General features: G+C 34.4%; 3 protein-coding genes across 3 annotated transcripts; all 3 read left to right on the forward strand.

The window, feature by feature from the left end:
* Positions 1–1,722, forward strand: LOC100266385 (cytochrome P450 81Q32-like). Its single transcript, XM_010656466.3, has 2 exons — positions 1–921; positions 1,039–1,722. The coding sequence occupies exons 1-2, from the start codon at positions 1–3 to the stop codon at positions 1,654–1,656; spliced, it is 1,539 nt and encodes a 512-aa protein (XP_010654768.1). The 3' UTR covers positions 1,657–1,722.
* Positions 1,723–5,202: 3,480 nt separating this feature from the next.
* LOC100249221 (cytochrome P450 81Q32) lies at positions 5,203–7,167 on the forward strand. The gene is made up of 2 exons (XM_002267288.4): positions 5,203–6,320; positions 6,439–7,167. The coding sequence occupies exons 1-2, from the start codon at positions 5,376–5,378 to the stop codon at positions 7,054–7,056; spliced, it is 1,563 nt and encodes a 520-aa protein (XP_002267324.1). The 5' UTR covers positions 5,203–5,375; the 3' UTR covers positions 7,057–7,167.
* A 4,490-nt stretch (positions 7,168–11,657) lies between these two features.
* On the forward strand, positions 11,658–14,739 carry LOC100254318 (pentatricopeptide repeat-containing protein At1g52640, mitochondrial). Its single transcript, XM_010656468.3, has 3 exons — positions 11,658–13,460; positions 13,768–14,017; positions 14,401–14,739. Exon 1 carries the CDS (start codon positions 11,756–11,758, stop codon positions 13,388–13,390), a length of 1,635 nt encoding a protein of 544 aa, XP_010654770.1. The 5' UTR covers positions 11,658–11,755; the 3' UTR covers positions 13,391–13,460; positions 13,768–14,017; positions 14,401–14,739.
* The last annotated feature ends 1,091 nt before the right edge of the window (positions 14,740–15,830 follow it).

The following is a 15,830-nucleotide window of genomic DNA, read 5'->3' on the forward strand; positions in this document are numbered from 1 at the left end:
ATGGAGACAATGTACATGCGTATACCTCTTTGTTTGGCCTTGTATCTCTTCACTAGACACTTGCTTCATAAGCTCCATAACCTCCCACCGACTCCTTTTCTCTCTTTCCCCATAATTGGCCATCTCTACCTCTTAAAGAAGCCATTGCACCGGACCTTGGCGGGTATTTCCAGCCGCTACGGTCCCATAGTCTTCCTCCGTCTAGGTTCACGCCCTTCTCTTCTTGTTTCTTCACCTTCTGTTGCTGAGGTATGTCTGAACAAAAACGATATCGTTTTTGCCAACCGCCCTCAGCTTATCGCCGGGAAATACATAGGCTACAACTACACCAGCCTCGCCTGGGCCAACTATGGCGATCACTGGCGGAACCTCCGGCGAATCTCATCCCTCGAAATCCTCTCCTCCAGTCGCATTCAGATGCTTTCTGGAATCCGTGCTGATGAGGTGCGGTTGCTGGTTCGCTGGCTTTTGGAGAATGAGAACCAGACTGTGAACGTGAAGGCGATGCTGTTCGAGATAACGACAAATGTGATGATGAGAATGATCGCTGGGAAGAGGTATTATGGCGGAAGCATGGCGGAGGCGGAGGAAACGGTGAAGTTCCGGGAGATAATAGCTGATACACTCCGGTTGGGTGATACGACCAACGTCGGAGATTATTTACCGATGTTGAGGTGGTTAGGGGTGAAGGGGATGGAGAAGGGGTTGAGGGAGTTGCAGAGGAAGAGAGATAGGTTCATGCAGAGCTTGATAGAAGAGCATAGAACAAGAATGGCCGAGGAGAAGGAGTCATATTCATCATGCTCTAATGGCGATGATGGAGAGAAGAAGAAGAAGAAGACGATGATTGAAGTGATGCTGTCGCTACAAGAGAAGGAACCTGATTACTATACGGACCAGATCATCAGAGGCCTCATGCTGGTAGCCTATTTATATAGCTTTTGTTCTCATTTGTATCTAATAATTACATAAATTTCAGTATTTTTTAAATAAGTCAACCTAATTTATTTGAAATTTAAATATTGATTGAACATACAGGTTCTACTGGGAGCTGGAACTGATACCACAGCCACGACTATAGAATGGACACTGTCGCTTTTGCTGAACAACCCACATGCCCTAAAGAAGGCACAAATGGAGATTGATAATCATCTGGGGAACAACCATCTCATCCAAGAATCAGATTTAAACCAGCTTCCGTATCTCCATTGTATCATAAAGGAGTCGCAGCGCATGTACCCTGCAGGCCCAATAATACCTCATGAGTCGTCCGGCGAGTGCACAGTAGGTGGTTATCGCATACCTCATGGGACGATGCTACTTGTTAATCTATGGGCTATACAGAATGACCCTAGAGTTTGGGAGGAGCCAAGGAAGTTCATGCCGGAGAGATTTGAAGGCATAGAACTGGAGAAACATGGGTTCAGGCTAATGCCATTTGGGTCAGGCAGGAGGGGTTGCCCTGGGGAGGGCTTAGCCTTACGTATGGTTGGGCTGGTGTTGGGATCATTGATTCAGTGCTTTGATTGGGAAAGTGTTGGTGAAGGGATGGTGGACATGAGTGAGGGGACTGGTCTTACTTTGCCTAAGGCTCAGCCCTTGTTGGTTAGGTGTAGGCCTCGTCCAGCCTTTGTGGACCTTCTTTCAAAAGCTTGAATCAGTTGTCTGTTTTATCATATACACAATGTTTGTGTTCATGATATTAATTGTTGTTGGGATGGTGTATATCGAAGTAACAGGCTTGAGGTTTTTGTAGTTAATTTTATTTTCTTGAAAACTTCGAATAAAATTTATATTTCTTCTACTAATATTAAGTTGTGAGTTTTAGAGATTATTTGAGCTTATACTTGATGTGGATATTGAAAATTTAGGAACCAGTACCCCTAGGAAGGAGAACATTTAAGGATTTTTTACCAAGAGAAGGACGAGGCATTGGAGAAATGAAGAACAAAAACCCTTGTTAGAAGAGAAATCATAATGCGTCTTCTTGTTTAATGTAATTTTCAAAATTTTCAATCATAAGTTGAATGCTTAAAGCAACTCTCTCAACAAGTTTGCTACTTCTCTAAATTTTCGCATTAGGCAAACAAATAATGCATTAGCATTAATTACAATATTCTTTGTTATTAATTAGTTTAATTTTTAAGTTTCAAATTATTTTTAAAAATTATTAGACTCAATAACAAATCTAACATGTTAAAGTTTTGCTTGATTTAAAAAACTATAATTCTATGTAGAGAAAAAATTAACATAATTATTTTGAACTAATTTTATTAATCCATGAAAATCATGTAATGACCCGCACTTAATCCTGTAAGTATTGTTACTCATAACTTTAAAACATGTTTATAAAGTTAAGAGTAAGGATGAAAATTTCAGTAATTATGGATATATCAATACTTCCATTTTATAAATACATTGAAGATATATGATCGGATATTTTGACACAAAATATTGGTGAACCGAAAATAGATTAGAAATTATAAAAATGTAAGAAAAAACTTATAAAAATAAAATTAGAAGTATTATAGATATTTTAAAGTTGTTTTATTCGAGAAATTGATATATATATAATTTATCATTTTTAATAATAATATTATATATGCTAATAAAAAAATATATGAATTTCATAAGTATACATTTATTATTAAATTATATCAAATATTATTCGATAATACTATTGTGATATTTGATTATAATATGTTTAATTTAAATATATATTTAATATTAAAATTATAATTCATTTAATTCAATTGTATTAAATGATATAAAATAAATGATGATATATGTATAATTTTTAATACTTAATTAATATATTAATGATATGAAAAACACTATGAAGAAAATTATCACAATAATTTTTATATTTTTGGTATTCAAATTTTTTTTTCATTGAATTATAAAATAATTATAATTAATTTGTTCTTTAAAACTTTTTTTTTAAATTATGTTTATATGATGAATTTGAGTTCATATATAGTTGGTGCAATTTATATAATAAGGGGCAAACTTGCCCCCGTGGTTGGCTTAACGCAAGGTAAACCTTTTGGTTGGGGTCCGAGCCCCTACAACGACGGAAATTTGAAATCACTGCCCCAAAATATGCAAATAATCGGTGAAATTTATGATAAATTGCTGAAATATCGAGATATAAACTAGGAACTTGAACTCTCTATGTGGGATATCACAAACACCCTCATGCAAATACAATGTTCTCATTGTATCCCATGGGATTGTAAGGCCAAAGAGACAAACACCTTTTATGAGACCAAACAAACTCCCACATTGAGGTCAAGGATCGGTTCAAATATCATTTGTAATGAGCTACACCCAACCGTGTAGATATTATTCGTTTTGGTTCCAAATGGATCCTCAAAACTTCTCATTGAGCTAAATAAACTCTCATACTAGAGTTGGAGATTGGTTTTGAACCATTTGTAATGATCCTAACTATATAGATATGATTCACTCCAGCTTAAAGGAGTCCTTACGATTTTAAAATGCATGTCTACATTGTTAAGAGTAGTTTATACTTATATAGTATTAAAAACTTTTCCCCTATTTGATGTGGGATGTCACAAATCAGATGTTAATTGTTGATTTTTTTTTTGTAAAATTGAGAAAAAAAAATTGGTTTTGTTAAAAAAAAAAATGTGAAGGCTTATGTTAAGTGATCAAGCTAAGTGAATCTTTTGAGCAAAATGAGGTAATTTTGACATAAATTACTATTTGAATACATTATATTATTTAATTATTTTTTTGCCCTTTCAATGTACCTTTCCATACTTTTCCCCAGATTTTTGCTCAGATAGTTTTGTTGTGGAATTTTCTTGGTACTGATTTTCCTCTGATTCCAAGTATGCATACGAGGCACACAAGAAATATACGCCAATTGGTATAAAAAACGAGTAGAGAGCAGGATATGCCTTGCAGAAAATATAGACCGGCGGGTTGATGCATGTCAACCGGTCAGCCGAGTCGAATCTTTTGAGCTGGCCAGCATGGTTTAAAGTTAGGATATCAATCATTGATTCGAAGGGTCCTATCTATCTTCATGTCTCAATTCGGTATGAAGTTAGGATATCAATCATTGATTCGAAGGGTCCTATCTATCTTCATGTCTCAATTAGGTAATACATAAAATAAGATAATTAAAAAATTTTAAAAATTATAAAAATATTATATAATTAAATAAACTTAAAAAATTAATAAAAGTAATTTTTTTTTCACATTTAACTCAAAGTTATTTATAATAATACCAAGAATTGTGGATTTAATTCACATTCTATCATATAAATACATTTAATTTATCATTAAATCCTATATTCCATACCATCCTTATAATTTTACTTTAGCAAATTGGGACTCAATTCTCATAATATGTTATCATTAATAAAGCGCATATGTCATACCAAAGGCATTTTTAAATTACCAATTTCAGCTCCCAATCTCCCACCCTTGCACACCACTGTTGTTGCTGTCAAGACCCACAAACGGCAATTTTTAGATTACCAATTTGAGCTCCTCATCTCCCACCCTCGCACACCACTGCTGTTGCTGTCAAGACCCACAACAGCCGACACCAGTTGCTGTCAGGACCCACGACAGACGACACCACTTGCACACCACCGTTGCTGTTGCTGTCAAGACCCACAACAGACGACACCACCTGCAATTATTGCAAATTTGCAACTATGCAAGACCCAACACTGGAGGGGGAGCAATCCGACTGTGAGGAGGTTGCTTTGCCGACGTCGCCCTGGTAAGATTCAGTCCACTTGACGAGTCACCACCGCCGACACCAAAGCTCCATCCTCCGGTAAGTAAATCCTAAATCATGCCCAGTCACCAGTTGTAATATTGCGGCTCTATGGTCTATACCAACATCAACTGATAACTGATAGAGAGACGAAAAGGGAAGACATGGAACGCAGCCTTAGTTTAGGTTTGTCCCAATAAACAATTATTAAGCACTGCACCTACCTTATTATATATAACCGATTAACCTTTTTAAATTCAAGACTACCATGTGGGATTCATGTTGATTTGTTATGGGACAAACAAACTGGGTTGAATACAGACCAAATATCAAAATTTATTTTTCTTTTAATTTTCCTCTCTATTTTCTTTCTAGTGTTAACTTACTTCAATCAGTGTGATGATATTTGCTTTCTTGAATCTAATTTACAGGTTTCCACCATATCGATCTCACTGTCCAATTGGGTGTGCTTACACTTCTTCAATATTAATTTCTACTCATCTTAAGACCCAAAGTGAAGCCAAAAAAAATAGTGGACAAATGGTTCGTAAACCATCTATATAAGTCGATATTAGGAACCATATTCCTCCCACACTCACATAGAAAAATTACAAAGATGGAGACACTGTACATGTGTATACCTCTTTGCTTGGCCTTGTATCTCTTCACTAAACACTTGCTTCATAAGCTTCATAACCTCCCACCGACTCCTTTTCTCACTCTCCCCATACTTGGCCATCTCTACCTCTTAAAGAAGCCATTGCACCGGACCTTGGCCGGTATTTCCAGCCGCTATGGCCCTATAGTTTTCCTCCGTCTTGGTTCACGCCCTTCCCTTATTGTTTCTTCACCTTCTGTTGCTGAGGAATGTCTGACCAAAAACGATATCGTTTTTGCCAACCGCCCTCAGCTTATCGCCGGGAAATACATAGGCTACAACTACACCAGCCTCATCTGGGCCAACTATGGCGATCACTGGCGGAACCTCCGGCGAATCTCGACCCTCGAAATCCTCTCCTCCAGTTGCATTCAGATGCTTTCTGGAATTCGTGCTGATGAGGTGCGGTTGCTGGTTCTCTGGCTTTTGGAGCATGAGAACCAGACTGTGAACATGAAGGCGATGCTGTTTGAGATAACGACAAATGTGATGATGAGAATGATCGCTGGGAGGAGGTATTATGGCGGGAGCATGGCGGAGGCGGAGGCGGAGGAAACGGTGAAGTTCCGGGAGATAATGGCTGACACAATTCGGCTGGGAGATATGAGCAACATCGGAGATTATTTACCGATGTTGAGGTGGTTAGGGGTGAAGGGGAAGGAGGAGGGATTGAGAGAGTTGCAGAGGAAGAGAGATAGGTTCATGCAGAGCTTGATAGAAGAGCATAGAACAAGAATTGCCAAGGACAAGGAGTCATCTTCATCATGCTGTAATGGCGACGATGGAGAGAAGAAGAAGAAGAAGAAGAAGAAGAAGAAGAAGACGATGATTGAAGTGATGCTGTCGCTACAAGAGAAGGAACCTGATTACTATACGGACCTGATCATCAGAGGCCTCATGCTGGTAGCGAATTTATATATGCTTTTGTTCCCATTTGTATCTAATAATTACATAAATTTCAGTATTTTTTAAATAAGTCAACCTAATTTATTTAAAATTTAAATATTGATTGAACATACAGGCTCTACTGGGAGCTGGAACTGATACCACAGCCACGACTATAGAATGGACACTATCACTTCTGCTGAACAACCCACATGCCCTAAAGAAGGCACAAATGGAGATTGATAATCATCTGGGGGACAACCATCTCATCCAAGAATCAGATTTAAACCAGCTTCCATATCTCCATTGTATCATAAAGGAGTCGCAGCGCATGCACCCTGTAGGCCCAATAATACCTCATGAGTCGTCCGGCGAGTGCACAGTAGGTGGTTATCGCATACCTCATGGGACGATGCTACTTGTTAATGTATGGGCTATACAGAATGACCCTAGAGTCTGGGAGGAGCCAAGGAAGTTCACGCCGGAGAGATTTGAGGGCATGGAACTGGAGAAACATGGGTTCAGGCTAATGCCATTTGGGTCAGGCAGGAGGGGTTGCCCTGGGGAGGGCTTAGCCGTACGTATGGTTGGGCTGGTGTTGGGATCATTGATTCAGTGCTTTGATTGGGAAAGTGTAGGTGAAGGGATGGTGGACATGAGTGAGGGGACTGGTCTTTCTTTGCCAAAGGCTCAGCCCTTGTTGGTTAGGTGTAGGCATCGTCCAGCCTTAGTGGACCTTCTTTCAAAAGCTTGAATCAATTGTGTCACGTTTATCATATATAATGTGTGTTTATGATATTAATTGTTGTTGGGACGGTGTATGATGTAACAGGTTTGAGGTATTTGTAGTTAATTTTATTTTCTTGAAAACTTTGAATAAAATTTATATATTTTTTATGCTAATATTAAGTTGTGAGTTTTTGAGATTATTTGAGGTTATTTGAGCTTATATTTGATTTTCTAATCAACAAGAACAAGTTTGTGATTATATTTTATTTTCCGTACTACGGAAAAAAAACTTTGATATAACATTTGATTCTCTTTCAATTGTACTTTAATTAACCAAAATATATCCACAAAACTCATATTGTCCCATTCTCTATCATTGAGACCTTACCTTTTTTGTACCTCTTTTGCTTAGGCAAAAAAAGTGTGTACGGATGGTTTCCAGGCAAACCTTCTTTTACGGATAAGTTAATATTTCTATATTTTGTGCTATTTGAAAAATGAAAGAAAAATGTCTGCCCCTTTTTACCTTGAATTATCATCGGAGGAGTTGTTTGTAACCCCTAACACTATTCATTGGTTTTTTTTATCCTTTTTAAGGAGTTTTGACCCAAAATAGGATATTTAAATAAATAAAAAATCAAAAAGTAAACCGATTTCCAAAATAATGTTCAGTCTAGTGCATCTGTGTCATATAGGAGTCCAGGTCAAGAAACCGTAGTCACCAATTACGGTTTTAAATATTTTTTAAATCAATCAAAATCGTAGTTACCAATTACGGTTTTTAAATGGTCTTTACAAAAGAGGAAATAACATCAAACATTATTATGCTCATAGCAACACAAAAAATATGTCCATATAAGAATATCTCCTAGTTTTTATGCAGGGTAAGGCAATGTTACCTGCACCACCTAGTTTTGATGTTGATTCCAAAATTGCTGGCCCATAGATTGATGGATCCATAGGCAAAGATTTTTTAATAGCACCCATGTTAACTTTGCCTTTGATGTCCTATAAATTCCAGAAAAAATCACGGATGCATGGACAAATAACAAAAAAATTGAAGCTAAAATAAAATATTGAGCAAAACTATGAGAAGATAAGGCCATTGGCAATTGGTTATATTGGAGAATAGAGTATATTCCCAGAAAATCCCAAGAATGAGTTGTATGGACTCGGTTCATCTTGCTCCCGAACACTGAAATTACTGAATTGTTCTCTGCAATACAAGAAAATCAAAAGGAATTCAGTAAGTCATAATATTTTGAATGATGTACAATGTTTTATAATACGGAAAAAGGCACACTTGCAAGTTTTTGAGTTTGCTCTAGTGTAAGCATAGCTGAGAACCCTATAAAGCTTTTACTATAATTATGAAGTGTCACTGCCTGTGCCCTATCAACACTGAAAACAATCCACCACAACATCTAGAATCATAGAAAAACAGATCAAATGTTACAATCCACGCTATCAAAATCAAGTCAGGACATAGAAAACCAGTAGCCTATTCTTTTTAGGGATCATGGTTTCTTACCTTCCAATAATGGAAACTAGCATCTCATGGTTAGTGCCCTATCAACATCTCATGGTTATTTGACAATGACTCACATTGTAGAGGAAAATCTGATATCATTTTCTGGAGTTCTACCCCACCCAAATGGCAAGTCAATCATGCACGGTTTAGTATTACTTTCCAAAATTTGGAGAATGATGTAAAAATTGATAACAACCCCACACCTTCATTATCTTAGCTTAAGATAAAGCCCTATTCATTGGCCCTTGAAAAGAAGAGTACTATTTTTTCAGTTCCTATAACAAAATTTGCATTCATCCCCTTCATTTTTGGAGTTCTTAAGAGCGGTCCCCTTCATATTTGGAGTTTTTAACAGTGGTCCCCTCCATTTTTGGAGTTCTTAACCGTGGTCCCCTCTATTTTTGATATCTTTAACAAAAACAATTCATGGTGGCCCTCCATTTCATATCCGTTTTCTTTACCAAAACAAAACATTTTTCTTTCTACCAAGCTCACAATGAAAATAAAATATAAACCAAAAAAAAAAAAAAAACCAAACACATCTTTACCAAGCTCAAGATGAAAATAAAATAAAAAACCAAACACATATACAACAACAAACTAAAATATGTGAAAACCAAACAGATTTACAAAAAATAAAAATAAAAATAAAATTTACGTAAACGGAAAAACTCATAAATCTTAATTACCTTACCAGAACAATATGAAAATTTGGAAAATATTGAATTTAAGCCAAGGATGAACCAAAGACAACTAGATGCAACGGGAGACAACAAGGATGACGAATAAGAAGGTAAAACCCTAAATGTAAGAAACCTAACCTAAAAGGGAAAGGAACTAAAAATGATTCAAAACTGTAATTGGTAACTAAGATTTTGATTGATTTTTTTTAAAAAAAAAATTCAAAACTGTAATTGGTGACTACGGTTTCTTGACCTAAACTCCTACATGGCACAGACGCACTAAATTGAGCATTATTTTGGAAATTGGTTTACTTTTTGAAATTGTTTTTTAAATATCCTATTTTGGGTCAAAACTCATATTTCTAACTATTACACTTTCCTTACTTCACACTACTTACCTGGACATCATTTGTCTACCTGGGTGGTGTGAGTACCCGAACTGACCTTACCTGAACAATTCAACCCAACTTGCCAATCCAGGCTTGGGTTTTCTTGGGAATATTTGGCTCCTCCCACAAATACTGTATTGTTTATGAAATTATATCCTTTTAGATAACACCATGTCACTTTATGTTGATATTAACACTTTCTATCTTTTCTCTCCTTATTTTTTCTTTAGGTTATATTTAGCTCCTAGAAGGTATCAAAGAAAAAAAAAATTAAAGAAAATTATTTTCTCGTATTTAGTTATATCATAAAAAATACAAAAAAAAATCAAATATATTTAAAATTAATTAAAAACTTATGCGTTTTCAAATTATTTAATTTTATATCAAATATGTTTGAAGTGTTGTATAAAAATAATTTATGAACTTTAACTTTATTTTTTATTTCTTTCACTTTTCATTTCTTTCTATTTTTTCTCTTTATTTTCATTCATTGCATTTTCTCTCAAATTTTTCAAAAACCAAATATAGTCTTGATGTTTGTATAAACAATAGAAAATCTCACAAACTTAGGACAAGTAGAGAGATAAATTAAAACTTCCTTTATATAATGTCAAATGAGCTTACCTATCAAGAATGTGAGATTGAATAGAAACTTTAATGTAAGTATATTACTTTGGTCATCCTATCTTATCCAGATTTACTATATTCTTGAGTGAGATAAAGTAATAATACACAATTAGAAGGACAAATTTGATCATAAATATTCTCAAACTTTTGATTTTTTTTTTTATCAAATAATTATATTGGGTTAAATATTTAAATTTCAAACGATGCATCGAGTATCTATAACTTTCAACATTTATATTTAACCGTTAATGTTTAATTTTATTCAATATTCCCGTAATGTTTTATAATAATTTATCTACCAGGAATACTTTTAGAAGAAATTGTCAATATTAAATTATTTGTTTAAACTTTTAAAAAAAATTAAAAAAATTATTATGATCTACTTTAAGAAGACACCTACATGTCAATTAAAATTAATGTTTATCTTTAATATTTATTTATTATTATTTTAATCTAAAATAGAAGATAATGATTACTGGTTTATATTAGAGTAGAAGATAGATTCAAACGTATATAATTATTCATCATTCATCAATAAGACAAGAATGTCATAATTTCTCAAATTTTTTCTCTTTTTTATAGTATCAAAGTTTGTATCTTCTTCATCGACCTCAAGCAAATTTAAGATCTTGAGGCTTATATATTGACAAGGATATTCTCAACCTCCCTCACTCTAAGTTCCCTTAAAAGTAAATTGAAAACCTTAGTTCTTTTTATTTTTGCTCACCCTTTTTCTTAACACTCGGTTATAAATTCTTGAAAACTTTTTTCTTTAGTTATTTTCCAAACAAAAGGCTTTTTTTTCCCATTCGTTGTTCTCTTTTTTAATATTTTTCTCTCATATCCTTTTCATGAGTTTTCTTAATAGCCAAACAACTGCTTTTATATATTAATTTTCTTATTGATTTCTCAACCCCAAAAGCTTTTTTCCTTTATCCTATGTAGAACATCGCAACAGACATCTATATTTATTAGGTAACAAATGTGTTTTTATTTTATATTAGCCAACAACGATGTGATTTCATCTAATAAAGGACTATATAATACTATTAATACTGAATTTATGTATCGAAGAAAAAGAAAATAAAATTCACATTATTAACTCTACAAGAATATTCAAATTTAACTAATGATCCACATATATTTGCAAATTTCTCCTTGCAGCATAGGCTCATGAAAACTTCTTTTTAAAGCTATCTTTAGTTAACTTGTAAACCAGACCATACCAAGGTTGGTACGTGGTTCCTAATCTTAAAATAGAGCACAAAAAAAAAACACTATTAAAATTAAAATTTATATCCAACACAATAATGAAAATATTTAAAAAAAAAACTTATTATTCAAAAAAAATTTATATCTAAAATAGAAATTATTACACCATCTTACTGTTAATTTCGATCTTCGAAAATTTGGCGGCTCCGATTGCGATTTCTATTGCAACCCCGCACCATTCTGTGTACTTCTGCACCCTTGGCCGTCCACACTGCCGGAAAAATGGCCATTAGAGCATGGTTCTCCATTACCAGAACCTTAAACCATCACTTCTTCCATTCTCTCTCTTCACCAAAAACCCACCACTCCCGACTCTTCTCCTCTCAAACCATCCTCCAAGATCCAAACTCACTTTCTTCATCACAATACATAAACGAAATCTCTCGAATTCTAAGCGATTTTCGAGACCCCCACCACGACTTGGAACGTCCTCTCACTGCTTTCTCCCAAAAAATAACACCGGGCCTAGTCGAGCAAGTGCTGAAAAGGTGCAAGAATCTTGGGTTCTCTGCTCACAGGTTCTTTCTTTGGGCAAAAAGACTTCCGGGTTTTGAACATAGCAAAGAGAGCTATCACATTCTTGTAGATATCCTGGGAAGTTCAAAACAATTTCCATTGATTTGGGATTTTCTTTCAGATATGAGAGAAACTCGATGCTGTGAAATTTGCCCCGAAATTTTTTGGCTTATTTTTAGGGCATATTGTAGAGCAAATTTGCCCGGAGATGCTATTCGGGCTTTTCACCAAATGGGTGATTTTGGAGTTAAGGCTGGGGTTGGTGATGTTGATCAGCTTTTGTATGTGTTATGCAAAAGGAAGCATGTGAAGCAAGCCCAAGAGTTTTTCGATAAAGTTAATGTTGAGGTTATGCCGAATGCGAAAACTTACAGCATTTTAATGAGAGGGTGGGGTGATGTTGGTGATTCTAGTGAAGCCCGTAAGTTGTTCGAAGAAATGCGTGAGAGAGGGTGTGCGGTGGATGTGGTTGCTTATAATAGTTTGTTGGAGGCTTTATGTAAAGGAGGGAATGTGGACGAAGCATATAAATTATTTCGGGAGATGGGCTCAAATGGACTTGCCCCAGATGCTTGTTCATATTCAATTTTTATTCGAGCTTATTGTGAAGTGAATGATATTCATTCAGCTTTTCAGGTTCTTGATAGAATGAGGAGGTACAATCTTGTGCCTAACGTTTTTACTTACAATTGTATTGTCAAGAAGCTTTGTAAAAGTGAAAAGGTGGATGAGGCTTACCAGCTTCTAGATGAAATGATTGAGAGGGGTGTTAGCCCGGATTTGTGGAGTTACAATGCAATCCAAGCTTTCCATTGTGATCACTGTGAAGTTAATAAGGCTCTTAGGTTGATTTCTAGGATGGAGAAAGAGAATTGCATGCCGGATCGGCATACTTACAATATGGTGCTCAAAATGCTATTGAGAGTAGGAAGATTTGATAGGGTAACCGATGTTTGGGGGGGTATGGAGGAGAGGGGCTTTTATCCTGCAGCCTCAACATATGCTGTTATGGTCCATGGTTTTTGTAAGAAAAAAGGTAAACTAGAGGAGGCATGCAAATACTTTGAGATGATGATTGATGATGGGATACCACCATATTCTTGTACTGTTGAGCTGTTAAGAAACCGAGTCATAGGGTTAGGGTTCTCAGAGCAGATAGATGTACTTGCAGGTAAGATGGAGCGGAGCACCTCTTGTGTAATACAAGAGTTGTCTAGTGTAATGAGAGGTGAAAAGGCCTCTGGAAGATTAAGAAGTGAAGAGCAAAACCTTCCTAGTGAGGAAAGAGGAGAGGGCTATGAATATACTTGGTTGACTGAAGGATCTAGTTTGAGCCGTTAGTTTGTTTCTGCTTTCACTGTGATTCATCAAAGCCATCATGTCTTGGAGAACACTCTGATCTGTTTTGTAGGTATGAGACCAATATTCCTGGTCCTTGGTAACCATTTACTTATGATCTTTGGATTAGCTGCTATAATGCTTAAAAGCAAAGATATACTAATTTTCTTATGGTTTGCTATTTCCTTATCTCATGGAATGAATAAATGGGAAGCAATCATGTGATTATTTGGTTTGCAGACCATTCTGTGCCTGAGAGAACTGATTGCCAAGCGATCATGTGATCTTTGGATTAACAGAGGTCTGTTAAATGGAGAATTCAGGGTTAAATATCAAGGTTTCAGAGTAGGTGCTTATTTCATATTACTTGTTTCTGTCAGGCACAAGGCTGGTATATTTATGTGGCCTTGGATCCTTTCTCTGGTCAAGGGTAATAACAGTGATAAGAAATCAAGGCAAATGATTAAGCTGAAAGTGAGATGCAACAATGTGGTTTCTCCAATGGCTTTAGATGCTCAACAGTGAAGAAAGGCAGAATCCAAAGAACGTTGGCAAGGATCCGGATAAAATTCATCGGTTTCAGCTGACTTTACATGTGAAGACGCTTGTGCTATTTCTTAGCAGGATTATGTAAGTGCACCTGATGATGATCCACATATAGGGGTCCAATTTCACATTTCCATGTGTTTTTTCCCCTTCTCATTGGATTTCCATTTTTTTTCCCCAAAACTTCCTTGGTGTTCTTTAAATTTTCTTCTCTCATCCCTTCCCTACTTATATTCCCATGTTCGGTCTTCTTGTTCCTTAAACTAAGAATGTGTCTTCTAAAACTTTGACCATAATGTTATTTATCTCCTATCCCTCATTTCTATCTTATTAGAGTGACTGATAAATTATTTTCTGTTGGGTTCTTCACATCTTTTTTTTCCTGTTATGGTCATGAATTATTTTATTTTACGAAAGAGCTGTTGTATTCGTGTTCCATCTTTAAAGCCTGTTTGCTTTCTTGACAGGTATGTTCCAATTCAATTGCATCTATTTGTATTCAAGTTGGTTAAAGCCATAAGACTACCTGCTCATTCTCGAAGTGCAGTGTTTGGACTCCAACAAAGTTGCATCTCATATTTGTTACCTGTTCATGGAATAGAGCATTACTATTGAGGTATGTTCTTGTAGGTCTTTGGTTGAAGGTGGTAGACCAGGAAATGGTCTCCCCAGAATTCTTCTTTGTAATTTTTTTCTAACAAGCAATCATAAGTAGTTTTAGATGTGGCCATGACAAGCTACTGGTAAAACATCTCCTTGATGAATCTATCCTCTTGAAGAGGTTCAATGACTTCACTTGATGAACCTATCCTTTGACCAATAAGAATAAGCCACATGTAAATTTAATATGAATAAAAAATTGAAAAAAACCAATTCTACAAATTACCTTTAAGAGGAAACAATCTCATGCATCTCACATTTACGTTATTTTTACAACAACCAATTATATTATTTAACAAATTATTTTATAGAAGTAAAATATTTAAAATTTTGTGAAAGAAAAGTTGACATTTATTTTATGATATAAAGTTATAATACTAAGACCTTGTGAAAAAAATCATTTATAAATAAATTAAAATAAGTATTTATTGTTAAAAAATAGAATGGTGATCTATCAATTATTAATTGAAAATTGTATTATTAAATTTTTTATTTATTATAATTTTATTTTTTTATAGAGAAGATTAGGTGAAATATTGAAAGTATTTTTTGGGGAAAAAAATTAAAATAAGACAATCATGTAAAATTTTGAGGGTATAGAAAATGTGAGGAGAATATCAATGATGTAAGAAAGGTATGAGGAGTGTCTTCAATTTGTTGTTATTGTTGTTGTTGTTGTTTTTTTTTATTTATTTAAATTTTGATATGTTTTTTCAAAATATTCCATGAATTGGAACTCAATAAAGGTATTTTATTGTTATTTGAAATTAAAAAATCTTAATTTTTTTTTTTAAATGAGAAATATTAAAGGTATGAAGAATGTCTTCATACCCAAAACTTTATAAGTATTCCCAAAACTTTATATCCAAAGTCTTCTTTTAGTTGTGCCTTAGTTTCATCAAGGGCCTATTTACCATATTTTCTTAATCTTGTTTTTAAAAGCTGGTTTTGCTGGTTTTAAATTAAAAATAAAAATAAAAATAGGTTTTTAGTATTTTATAAAATCAAGAAAGTTTGACAAGTTTTTTTTTTTTAAATAAAAAAATATTTGAGTAAAATAATTTTCTAAATAAAAAAGTTTTTTAATAAAAAACTTGTTTGGATAAGTTGTTTTTAAAATTAATTTTTTGTTTTGATTCTGTAAAAACATTGTAAATTCCATTTATATAATATAAATTATATTTAATTAAGGTCTTATTAAAAATAAAAATGATTATTTAATTACAAATAAATTAAA

The sequence above is a fragment of the Vitis vinifera genome, chromosome 9 (assembly GCF_030704535.1).
Source record: "Vitis vinifera cultivar Pinot Noir 40024 chromosome 9, ASM3070453v1".
NCBI lineage: Eukaryota > Viridiplantae > Streptophyta > Magnoliopsida > Vitales > Vitaceae > Vitis > Vitis vinifera.